This window comes from Citrus clementina, unplaced genomic scaffold (genome assembly GCF_000493195.1).
Source record: "Citrus clementina cultivar Clemenules unplaced genomic scaffold, Citrus_clementina_v1.0 scaffold_9, whole genome shotgun sequence".
In the NCBI taxonomy this organism is placed as follows: domain Eukaryota; kingdom Viridiplantae; phylum Streptophyta; class Magnoliopsida; order Sapindales; family Rutaceae; genus Citrus; species Citrus x clementina.
Genome location: NW_006261964.1, coordinates 21,222,058 through 21,235,260, shown reverse-complemented (window position 1 = coordinate 21,235,260; position 13,203 = coordinate 21,222,058). Strand labels below are relative to the sequence as shown.

General features: G+C 33.7%; 2 protein-coding genes across 2 annotated transcripts; one reads left to right on the top strand and one right to left on the bottom strand.

Moving 5' to 3' along the window:
• The first annotated feature begins 3,992 nt into the window (after nt 1-3,992).
• LOC18031548 (40S ribosomal protein S6) lies at nt 3,993-6,410 on the top strand. Its single transcript, XM_006421110.2, has 6 exons — nt 3,993-4,091; nt 4,223-4,287; nt 4,608-4,665; nt 5,260-5,368; nt 5,542-5,814; nt 5,943-6,410. Exons 1-6 carry the CDS (start codon nt 4,086-4,088, stop codon nt 6,182-6,184), a joined length of 753 nt encoding a protein of 250 aa, XP_006421173.1. The 5' UTR covers nt 3,993-4,085; the 3' UTR covers nt 6,185-6,410.
• A 1,775-nt stretch (nt 6,411-8,185) lies between these two features.
• On the bottom strand, nt 8,186-11,023 carry LOC112099762. The gene is made up of 5 exons (XM_024187235.1): nt 10,886-11,023; nt 9,098-10,771; nt 8,534-8,974; nt 8,386-8,448; nt 8,186-8,290 (listed from the first exon to the last, which is right to left on the bottom strand). Exons 1-5 carry the CDS (start codon nt 11,021-11,023, stop codon nt 8,186-8,188), a joined length of 2,421 nt encoding a protein of 806 aa, XP_024043003.1.
• Between the last annotated feature and the right edge of the window lie 2,180 nt (nt 11,024-13,203).

Sequence of the window (13,203 nt, the reverse complement as noted above, 5' to 3'; positions counted from 1 at the left end):
CAAAGAATATGCCTCATTAAAATCTTTACATAATTGTTATTGTGTAATAACAATCAAATTAATTATGAGAAGATGAAAAGCCAAATCTAAAAGAAAATTTTTCTATTTATTAGATAATAGAGAATATACAAAGATAAGAAATGGTGATGCCACATCACCTCCTCAAATCCAAGCTTTATATATATATATAGATATATATATCAGATTAGATTGTAATAAATTAAATTTTAGTGAAATTAAATACTACTCTTGCTGATATTTAAATACCAACTACCATGGATATTTAGTAAGAACAATTAAAATTAATCATGGATGTATAATAATAATAATTAAAAATAATTTTAAAAATACAACTGCTAGACCAAATTACGAAGACCCAAAGCCTATGAAAAATAAAAATTCAATTAAAAATAACCTATGCACTTAGAAAATATTTTTAAATAAAAAACCTAAAGGTAATGTTTCGACAAAGTGATAAAGTCGTGATTTTACCTAAAAGAATAATGACTTAGGTCCATTTTTCACAAAGAATTGCCTAAATCTACTCCTTACAAACAATGACTTAGGAATTTAAAAATATTTCTAAATAAAATGCCTAAAGAGTGAGTTTTCGATAAAGTGCTAATGGTGTATCTTACGAAAACTAACCTAAGTATTTATAAAATACTTTTAAGTGAAATGTCCAAAAGCAGGAATCAACAAAGTATCTAAAGGTGTAATTCCACAAAAATGACCTAGGTGTATTCTTTATAAAAATACTTTTAAAAAAGTGCCTAAGAGCAACATTCTAAAGAATAAGCCTAAAGGCCACAAACATTTTATAGAATATGCCTAGGGACAAACATCCGTTCCATGGAATGAGATATTGGCCCCAAAGTACATTCTATGGAATGTACCCTTGGGCAAACAGGCCTTCTACTGAAAATGAGCCAACAAGACAAAAGTACATTCCACAGAATGAGTCTGTGGGCCAATAAAAATTATACAGAATGCACTTACAGGTATTAAACATTCTACGACATATACCTATGAATAAATATACATTTTACATAATGCACCTCAAGCAAATAAAAATTCTTCGAAATGAGCCAATGGGCTAATAAACATTCTCAAAATATGTCTAAGGATAAATATACATTCTAGAAAATAAGCCTACTAGCCAACAAACATTTTGCTAAATGTGCCTGCAGTTGAAATGCCGCAAAATCAACCTATTTATGAGAAACAAAAATAAGGGTCAAAATCAAGCTCAAGCCCATTAAATGTCAAAAGTCCAAAAGAATATACAAGTGTTCAAATAATACTTGTCATGAGCAAATATTAAAATATGTAGTTGTGTGTCTCCATGCATGAGCATTGACCGACACTTGTCATTAGAAAAGTGCCACAAAATCCCTTCAACCGATTCAAGTTGCTTATATAAAGGTCAAGACTCACCTTTCCATTCAAAGGTAAGATGAAAAAGAGGTGCAAAATGTTACTCATATCACTCTAAAAACTCTCTCTCTCTAGGAATTAAATAAAAAAATATTGACTTGATCGTTGGAAGGTTATCCTCAGCACGTTTGCCTCCCTTGATAATTATTTTTTTTTTTGCAACACAATTAATTACAAAAACATGTGATTGAAAACATTCGGATCAACGAGAAAATAGGCTACAAAGCTTTATATAAGAGAAAGTTGGGAAAACACCAGTCAATTATTGTACATTGAGCAAAAATATGCATCAACAACTACTAATTAAAAAAATAAATATATAATAAACTAGTTATTGGGTAGTTAATAATATACACAAATTTAAGTTATTTAAATTATATGTTTTTACATATGAGATATATCAGCGTCTCTTACATAAAATAATTGAAACTATATAAAAAAGATTAAATTAATTACTTATCAATTATTTTTAATAATGTTTTATAAAATAATCAACCAATGAAAAATTAATTAATTAACTAATAAATAAATGAATAAATTTTTAGGTATTAAATAAAAGAAGAAGACTGTGATAAATGACAAAATATTTTTTTAGCCTAATCCCAATAAAACTGCAGTGAAATTGGGATTGTTAATCCCATGATGATTTTAAGACTAAATTTTTGAATTTAATCCACTTGATCTATATAATCTCAAGTATGCATGCCAAACAAATGATAATTATTTCCTCCCAAAATTTAGGCTAATCCCCTAGAGACTTTTGTTTTTTAAGTTTTTTAATTTTTAATTTCCTTTTAAGAGACTTCTAGTTAATTTGACCTGTGGCACTAACAAGTAAGTGTTCCCTTGGAAGCATGGAGCCATCACAACCCGGTTACTGCCACTCTCTTCATCAACTTAAAATGCGAAGGATTACAGCCAAATAGTTAGGCTGTAACCAACTGCACATTTTGTCATCCACATGATATGAAATACAAATGCATTGGAAATACCCTTTTTCCTTTTTTTTTAATTAAAAAAATCCTTCTATGTAAAGGTCTTCTTCAATTTAATACATATGGTGGCTTTTCTTTCCATCTAGATCTACGTCAAATCTATAGTTTGGGTTATTCGTCTGTTTAATCTTTTTATGCCATTTTTTTTGTTAATTTAAAACTTAGAGTTTTCAAAGTGGAGATTTACAAACAATAGATCAATTTTTTTAGGAGATTTACACTTGAATCAATTGGTATATATCATGTTTGGAATTGAGGTACTATACCTTTTAAACTACAGCTGCTGTAGAAAAAAATTGTAATTATAAAATAAAAGTTAATAGTATATAGTAAATATAAACTTTAAATAGATTTTTCATCATACAAGTGAAAATCATATTAACATAATTTTCAAACTACAGTATGTTAGGAACTTGAGTTTCCTCCCAAGATCACTCCAAGCAATTTGTCAAGTAACAAATTAACAGAAAAAATTAAATGAAGAATATGCCAATTATACAACACAAGATTTACGTGGAAAACTTCAAATCTAAAGAAAAACTACGGTCATTGTTAAAAAGATAACTAGAGAAAAAATATTCATTGTGTGAAAAATTTTTACAACCACTTTCTCATAAATAATTTTCTCTCACCCAAGCCCCAAATACATGATTCCTATAAATATTTCCTAACAAAGCAAATCCGTAATACCCATATTAAGGAGCTGAATGCTCCTTCAATATAACTACATGCTTAAGAATATTTCTCTTTCTCAATTTGGATTGCTTATATGGGATTCTTGCATCCACCAATTGAATGCTCTCAATTGGATACCAAGCTCTCAAATGAGAGCTTCCTTTTATAGGTAAAATTTTGCCTAAAATCAAACCATTTTTCAACATTCAATAGCCACCATTCAACATTCAAAATAGCCACCATTCAACACTTATTCATGTCAAAGTTAGGTGAGACATCAAATTTGAAGCCACCTTTTTTTTTTTTAATCAATTTTCAACATAGTAGTTAATATTTATCAAATACTTTAGTGCCGTAAATTACAGCTACCTAACTTTAATTTCAAATAGACTCATAGTCTATTGAAGTGGTAAAGGGTAATGTAAAGTTAAGAACACAATACTCCAAAATAAAGCTCGTAAGTTGTTGTGTGCACAATGACAGAGATATTCTAATGCACTGGCTTGTTTTATATGCACGTTAGAAGGTCTTATTCGTTTGTTCGACAACTATCACTCTAATAAATTACTTTGTTAATTGATAAGTGTCTGTTATGAAACGTAATGTTTATTATGTCAAATGAAAACTAGTCATTTCAGTTTATAAAATTACTTGATAATTCTTTTTCAAAATTTACTTAGAAAATGTACCTTTTAACATTTCGAAAACATTTGTTATGACAATACGGGTCATGGGTCGCCTTATATGGCCCATAATCTGAGTCAGCGGACCACTTGCCCACATTCATGGAGGCCCAAAAGTGCCCTTTTGTTTAGTACCCTAGCCCAAAAACACACCAGCCCCAGCTGGACGGTGATTAATCTATTAGATATATATTCGTTCTCTCGAAAACCCTAGTTCATAATAAGGAGCATTTGTGCAGCAGCAGCGAGAGAGCCGAAGAACTCCACTGGGTTAGTCTGATAGCTGCAGAACAAAATGAAGGTACCCATTCGTTTTATTTGATGAAAAAATATTTTGAAAAAGCTTTGCATTTAATCATAATGCACACATTTTGTCTTCAAATTTTCTAATGGTAATTCTTTTGTTTTTTTTTGTTTTTATTTTTGTTTCAGTTCAATATTGCAAATCCCACCACTGGGTGCCAAAAGAAGCTCGAAATCGACGATGACCAGAAACTGTATGTATCTTTACGTCCTAAATTTTGTATTTTTGGGGAATTTTTGTATTTTTTGGGGGTTCTGTTTGGGTGATGAGAAAGTGAAAGAAAATATATGATTTTGACATGTTGAATGCTGAAGCAGTTTTGGGATAATTTTTTTTTCACATTTTACTTGTGATATAATGGGAAGTTCCAAAACAACTTAAGAGTGTGTAGTTTGATGCTGTGATTAGCGTTTACAGTGTTATCATTGTTTGATTTAGAATCAATCTCCAGTTCTCTGATGCTGTGTTGTTTTGATTGCAAAAATTTTCTTATGATTATATTTAATGATGCAGCCGAGCATTTTTCGACAAGAGGATCTCACAAGAAGTTAGTGGTGATGCTCTTGGGGAGGTACGTTTTGCATTAAGAATTTCTTTATTGTGGAATGTCGAATTTAATCTTTGCCTTGTTCTGTCTTATCTGTGGAAAAGATACAATAGATGCACTGATTCTTCAACTACAGCTCAGTTCTTTTATTATCATAGTTTTTTTTTCCTATGTTTGAGCTATTTTATTGGAATTGATTTGTTGAAAGCTAGGCTATTGATGTTACTTAACCATTTCGTGTGAAAATGGAAGAAAGGCAACGCATCACTGATGTGCTTCTAGTAGTGCAATCGGTCCTTTTAGTTGCCGACACTCATGTTGAGCAGATATGCTTGCAGTTGCCATCCTTTTTATTATTATGGCATCTGAATTCAGATGCTCGTAAATTTTTTTCTTTTTTATTATTGCAGAGCATGTCACTGATGTGCTTATAGTAGTGCAATCGGTCCTTTTAATTGCCAATATTCCTGTCGAGTAGATATGCTTGCAGTTGCTGTCCTTTTATTAGCATAGCATGGGTTCTGAATTCAGATGCTCATAAATTTTTATCCTTTTAAGGAGAAGGCTTTTGCTTTGTTCCTATTTGCCTAAATTGACACATTTCAATTCTTTTGACAGGAGTTCAAAGGTTATGTCTTTAAGATAATGGGAGGCTGTGACAAGCAAGGTTTCCCAATGAAGCAAGGAGTGTTGACTCCTGGACGTGTTCGTCTTCTGCTCCACAGAGGTTTGTAATCTGTGTGCCTTTGTCTTTATTGTTTATTGCCCGAATGTATTTTTGCTATGTTTCGTTTGAAATATGCTCATGTGCGTGTGTTTTTTCTCTGTTTTTCTGAGATTGTTTTTGAAGCTATGTTTGCGAGATGAAACTGATTATAGTATTAATGCTTGTTTTTACAGGTACTCCTTGCTTCCGTGGATATGGAAGGAGAGATGGAGAGCGTCGGAGGAAATCTGTTCGTGGATGCATTGTTAGTCCAGATCTCTCAGTGTTGAACTTGGTCATCGTGAAAAAGGGAGAACATGACCTTCCTGGACTTACTGACACTGAGAAGCCCAGGATGAGAGGTCCGAAGAGAGCCTCAAAGATCAGGAAGTTGTTTAACCTTTCCAAAGAAGATGATGTTCGGAAGTATGTCAACACATACCGTCGGACCTTTACAACCAAAACTGGTGAGTCATTTGTGCATTCTTTTTATATATATGCAAATGTGGTGACATTCTTATGATTTCAACCAAATATGTCAAGACTTTGACATGATAATGGGAATAAACCCGTTTTTTGTCTTCCTTGTTGGCAGGTAAAAAGGTTAGCAAGGCTCCTAAAATTCAGAGGCTGGTGACTCCTTTGACTTTGCAGAGGAAGCGCGCCAGAATTGCTGAGAAGAAGCAGAGAATTGCCAAGGCCAAAGCAGAGGCTGCTGAATACCAGAAGCTCCTTGCTACCCGGTTGAAGGAACAGCGTGAACGTCGCAGTGAGAGTTTGGCAAAGAAGAGATCCAGGCTCTCTGCTGCTTCTAAGCCATCTACTGCTGCGGCTTAGATATGAAACAAGGGTGGCTTTTTGGTCAACAACTAAGTATAGTCAGGGCTGAATACTTCTAGTAGGTTGAGGTAATTTTGATTGAGTGCTCTTTGGACTGGGGGAGACCCCCCATTTTGGTTTTGATGGCATGTAACAGATTTTGGCAATTAGATATTCTGTTTATTTTAATTGTTGAATGCTGAACTTTTTTTTTTTTTCAATGAATTGCGGTTGCCTTTATCAATTCGGTATTCTCTTTTATGGACACCAGGATTGGACGCGGTATCTAATGGGATTTGATAACAACTAATACATACAATATTTTGTCCGCTTGGAATTTAATCCAAGCTTAAGGATGGATGGCAACGGATCGGATTTGACTCAAGATCCATGTGATCTAAATCTAATCAGATTGGATTTGGATTGGATTTGGATATCGATGCGTGGATTATGGCGGATCCGGAGTAAATTTGGATTTATTTTAGGGATATTATCATTTTTCCACCAAAGGTATTTTGACACATTATGTTAGTACCATGGTTTGGTAAAACTATCATTTTATCACCAAACGTTTAAACTATTAGTATTTTCTCACAATTTCGTTAAAATTCAGTTAATATTTAACGGAAAAATTTTAAAAGGTCAATTTTACTTCTGGAGCGTAAAAGACGATTTTGTCCTTTAAGAATGAACAGCAGCAAGTGATGATTAAATTACAAAAATAATCCCAAAAGTAGCTGTTACATTCAAATAGCGGCTATTTTTATGTTTATAAAAGCTGCTGGTGGTTGCCATTTCAACCAACAACCAGCAACCCCATTTAAGCACCAACAACCCAACTGAAAAAGAAAGAAAATGGCAACCCAGCAACTCAATTTCTAACGCACAACTACAAGCCACAGTAAACATTTCAATACCACTGCACCAGCAAGCCCAAGCCATTTTTAAACACTAGCAAGCTCATTTTATTACTAGCAATCAGGCCATTTCAACCTCAACTAGCAACCCCATTTCAGCCCCAACAACCCAGAAAATGACATGCCCAGCTCAAAGACAGCAAAACCAAACATACTTTATCATTCAAAGACAGCAACAATAAGCCATTGTAAACACTACATTTCATCCAAGCTCAAAAAATCTAGCTCTTCTTAATCTTCACTCAAAACCAAACATAGTTTCAGCCTTCATACACATAAATTCAAACAAAACAATGGCCTCCAGTAGTAACTTAAGTGTTAATACCAGGGTTCGAGCTAAGAAACATGCCGAAGTTACCTGCTACCCTAAATATTGCAATTGTGGAGTGCAGGTATGTGCGATGGTATCTACAACCTCGGAAAACCCTAATAAGCTCTTTTGGACATGCAGGTTTAAAAAGTGTAATTTTTGGCAATGGACAGCAAAAGAAGATGTGAAAATGCGTAACATTACATCCGGTCATGGCATGAACCTAAATGAAGATGTGATGAAGATAAGTGAACGACTACGATGCATTAAAGCGAAACTGAAATTGGTCATAGTTTTTATTTGTGGCATTGTGATAGGCTTATTTATGAGGAAGTAATGTAATAAACATGAAAAGTAATGCAACTGGAAAGTAATCAATCAATCATTGTAGCTGAAGATGTAATGAAGTATTATAGTTTAAGATGTAATGCAACTGGAAAGTAATCAAAACAGTTTGTGGATTCCAAAAACATAACAGCAACTTAATGCACTAATATAAAGTTTGTGCATCCAAAATACATAACAGCAACTTAATGCACTAATATAAAGTTTTGTGCATCTAAAATACATAACAACACCTTAATGGTAATATTTCATACAACATCTAATATCTGTGAAGCTTGTGAGCCTTGAGTTGGATTCAAGGAAACATTATCAGCTTCATATTGGCCTGGACAAAAAAATTATTACCTCATTATCTAAGACCAGCAATAGCTATTTGCAGACATCAAACATTAATTTGAAACAATAACATACCTCTGTTACGTCCTCTTACTCCATCGCCTCTTGCTCTTACTCTATTACCCCGTTGGCCCCTTCAGCCTCTATTCCCTCCTCTTCCTCTATTACCAGTACCTCATCTTCCTCTATGAGCAATAAAGCTCTCTTGTGAACCACCTACAGCCTATTTAAATTGAAATATATAAATAATAAAATCATCAATATTTATAACAAACTAAAAATTACTCAATGAATAACAATAAACGAATTACCACTTTCTTTGTCCTCTTTGAAGTACGTGCTGCATTAGAACTTTCTCCCGGCCCACTAACTCCCTATTTAAAATTACATAGATAACAATAAAAAATTAATTTCAATACACATAAAAACAATTAAAACATTAGGTTCAGTGGCTGTTACCTGCTGGGCTCTTAATTCTCTTGCTATCGATGGCCTTAATGGACATTTCCTGACATTGTGGTTCATCCCACCACAAAAGGAGCAGCAGATATAAAATGATCTGTTTTTTTTTTTTATTGGCTCAGTGGCTGCCCTTTTCCTTGACTTTTTTGGTCTTCCAATCTTCTTGGTAATCTCAGGTGGGAAGAGCTTGGGCCTATCACAAGGGTCCCATGTAACTTTGTCAGGAATTGGCTTGAACATCACTACATATGTGTTCAAGTACGCCTCTTTGCTGAAGTATTTTGGTAGATACTCTGTTGCTGTGTGTCTAGCTTGACTAATTGCAGCCATAGCATGAGTACATGGGATTCCAGCTAGGTCCCAATAGCCACAATCACAGGACCTGCTCATGAGATCGACAATGAACCTCCTTGCTGGATAATAACCCTTGTCTTTAACCTAACAAAAATTACATAATGATTAAATAATAATTATAAGGTTGATGAAAAAAAATTGATTAACCTAACAAACATTCAGGTTTAGGAAAAAAATAATTATAAGGAACATAAGTTAGAATTATACTTGAAAGTGAAGATCCCCAGAAGCCATTACATTCATCTTGCTTCCACATTCATATGCAGCATCCAATTTTTTTTTCACTCTAGGTGGAACGTTGGTCCAAGATTGTGCTTCTTTTTTCCTTTCTGTGAAGAGTGTCATGAACATGCATCTAATTTCTTCAAGCATGGTCAAGCAAGGCTTCTCTCTGTGGGGTAATATCCAACTATTAAAACACTTTGAAGTGTTGTTAGTTGTACGGTCTACGTTACAATTCTTGTCATACTCATGTCTTGACCAAGTAAACCCAGCAAGCTCAGTCTCCAGCCACTGCCATGCCTCTAACTTCTCTTTTTTGAGCTTTTCCATTGCAATAGCGTAATCAAACTTGTTAGTGCTACTGACAGCCCTCCAAAACAGATTTCTCAAACTAACACCAAGATGTTCTTTGCAGAAGTTAGCATATACGTGCCTAGCACATGGTCTGTGATATGCAGTAGGCCATGTAATCTCAATGACCCCCAACAAACCCTTTTCCCTATCTAAGCAAAATGTAATCTGCTCTAAGCCATTATCAAAATACGAATGCAGAATTTCTAAAAACCACGACCAAGTTTCAGTATTCTCTATCTCACACACTGCTAATGCTAATGGGACCATTCCATTATTAGCATCCATACCCACAGCAGCTAATAGAACTCCACCATATTTTGATTTCAAGTGACACCCATCCAACCCGATATATGGCCTACAGCCATTGTTAAGGGCATTTTTTTGAGTTGGAAATGCCATAAAGAATCTCTGAAAGAGCACTTTCTTAGGCCTAGTTACAACATCACAAAGCACTTTACAAATTGCACCAGGATCATACTTGTGAATCACTGCAGCATATTGAAACAAATCTTCGTATCCCCTTGCATGATCTCCATTAATGTCTTTTCTTGCCCTCTCTCTACCCCTATATAGTTTTAAATCCCCTATCCGCACACCATAAGTCTCCAACATAAACTCACGAAGAACAGAAATCTTCACATGAGGATCTACAACAACTTTCCTTTTAATTTTCTCTGCTATCCATTTATTGTTCACTGCCACTGACTTTCCAGTCTGTCTACATTCATGCTTCTTTTGCAACTCTTTGATTGCAAATCCACCATTGCCCTTTATTTTACCTCTCATCACATACCATGGACACTCACTAATCTTGCATTTTCCGTAAAATCTCCTAGGCTCATTGTACACCTTTGTAATTTCAAAGCCTTTATCCACCATCACTTCACCTAACACATATCTAAAATGCTCAACATCATCAAATACATCTCCTAACCTCAGCCTATGTTTACCATTACGCCCTGACTTACATGCATGCACTTCAATATAATCCTTCAGCTGAGTGGTACCCAAATCATAATCTGAATCTGATGTGTCTGCTAACAGCTGAGGATATACTTTAGTTGTTTCATCGTCAGAACTAGAACCCCTAGCATCATCCATAATATCTGCACCATTATCTTCATTTTGGTCATCGTCATCAGTATCATCATCATCAGTGTCATCTATACGACTCCCATCAGTTGAATATACTACATCATCATCATCATTCTCATTCAGCTCTATTGGTGGCCCTTGTATGCCTCCAGTCCTAGGTGGTGGTTCATTTCCACCATCATTCACCCATGTAATTTGCTCTGCAGATAACTACACTCCACAGTTATGTAGCATCGCTTGTAACACCCCACAAAGCGGTAAATCAGGACATAGGGTTGGCAAAATTGTGGCTTTAAACACTGCCACTTCCATTGAATCATGTACAGCGAACTGAGCCTGCAAGACTGCCTCAGAATCTACAATAATCAAAAGCTTGTTCCTTGGGTTGGTAACCGATAACTGCACACTTTCAGGAGTCGTCAACCCATGCTCCCTGGTAATCTTCAATGCTTCATTCTTCATCTGCTACAGGGTATATTCTTCAGGTTCAATCAACCCTATACGATGTCTTTCACCTTTGTAAAGTAAATGTAGTTGTAATGGTAACATCATCTACAAGATTAAAAACGAGGAAACATTTTGAATAACTGAAATTACAACATAACTCAAAGCAATTTAATTAGGTAAAAAGTAATGAAAAATAACTAAAAGTATGGCCAATAACCAAAATTTCAGTAAAACGGCAAATGCATGTAAGCTTGATGGTTACAAATAAAAAATTAATTAACAGTAAGCAAAAATTAATTAACAGTAGGCAACTAATAGTCCTAATCTATTAAATTCAAGTGCTAATCACAACTCAAAGCAATTTAATTAGGTAAAAAGTAACGAACAATAACCAAAATTATGCCTAATAACCAAAATTACAGCAAAACGGCAAATGCATGTAAGCTTGATGATTACAAATAAAATGGCAAAAATTCATTAACAATAACCAAGTAGTAATCCTACTTACAATGGACAGAATAGAAGACAGTAGAGATGGAAGAACACTGCTGCGAGAGTGAGAGGGATATGCGTCAGTTACAATGAGCGAGAGAGGGCGGAGATGGAATTGCCCGCTTTCTTTACAATTGAGAGTGAGGGGGGTTGATTTCGATTTCTAGGGCTCCATGTCCAAATTGCCCGCTTTCTTTACAATTGCAAAACGCAACGTTTTCGCCTCACGTGATATGTCCAAAATACCCTTATGACGTCAGCATAGCTTTTATTCAGTTAACGGAATGGTGGAAAAATGCTAACAGTTTAAACGTTTGGTAGTAAAATGATAATTTTACCAAACCATGGTACTGACATGATATGTTAGAATACCTTTGGTGGGAAAATGATAATATTCCTTTATTTTAATATCAATATCTAAATCTATATTTACTCACCATTTAATGTAATTTTATTTTAAAAAATTCTTAATAATTATGTAATTATAAATGATGATAAAATTTATTTATTAGCATGTATTTAAGAATCTTAAATCTTAAAGGTACTTAATTGATAATAAGACAAAAATTTATCAAGTGTAAAATAAAATTAGGATAGTATGCCCTAATTTTTTTTAAGTTTTTTCACTTTATAATTTAGTCTCTATAATTTAGTCACTCTATAATTTAATCTACTCTTACTTCTCCACTTCATTTGAATGCTTGGATTAGTTATTTAATTGTTAGAAAAATCCATAGACTTGAGTTTATTTTTCTATTATTTTCTCATAATCTTATTTATTTTGTATAATCACTAATCAATGGTGGCTATTAACTATAAAATAATTATGTTAATCATATATTTAGTTAAATATGATCATAATAAAAATAATAAAACACCGAATATAATAAATCATTTTTAACTTATATGTTATTATTTAATGATATAGGAATGATGATGGTGTGCAATGGATATCAAAATAATAAAGGAGACATTAGAATATTATAATGATTTTATTATGCAATTACTTTTTATCGATATTTTATTATCTTTCTTATTTGTTTATTTTGGTGTAAAAGTAGAAGCTACAATACTTATTAGATTTTTTGTACAAATTATATAATTTAATTGTTACCAATGCATTTTAGTCTTAAATTTTCTTTCTAAAAAAAATTGTTCTCTTATTATTGAGATTTAGAATTCATGATGGATCTAGAGTAGATTTGGATTTTAATTTTTCAATTTGGATTTGGAGCAGATATAAATCTTTATTTTTTGTTTCAGATCTAGATATGGAGCGAAAAATATAGATCCATAACTAATCTGGAGTAGATACGGATCTTAAATTTTATTACGGATCTGGATCTGAAGCAATATAGATCCAATCCATATATGCTCCATAGCCATCCCTATCTAAGCTACTTCTTGGGTAAGTTATTTGAGAGGAAAATCAAAACTAAAGTTTACACTTAGGCTCACATTCTCGTAGGAAATATATCGATATAAATAATACATATTGGAATTTAACATCAAAGCTACTCCCAAAAATCAAACTCACTGTTTCCAAACCAATCTCATGCCACAACTAAGCACCGTCACTGCCGAACTTGGCTAGTATCATACCAGTGTTTGGTTTTGACGACAGGGGTAATTTGGTATTTTAGCAGTCAAGTAACGATCATCACGCAAGATCACTGGATTGTGTATTACTGTATTATGTCATG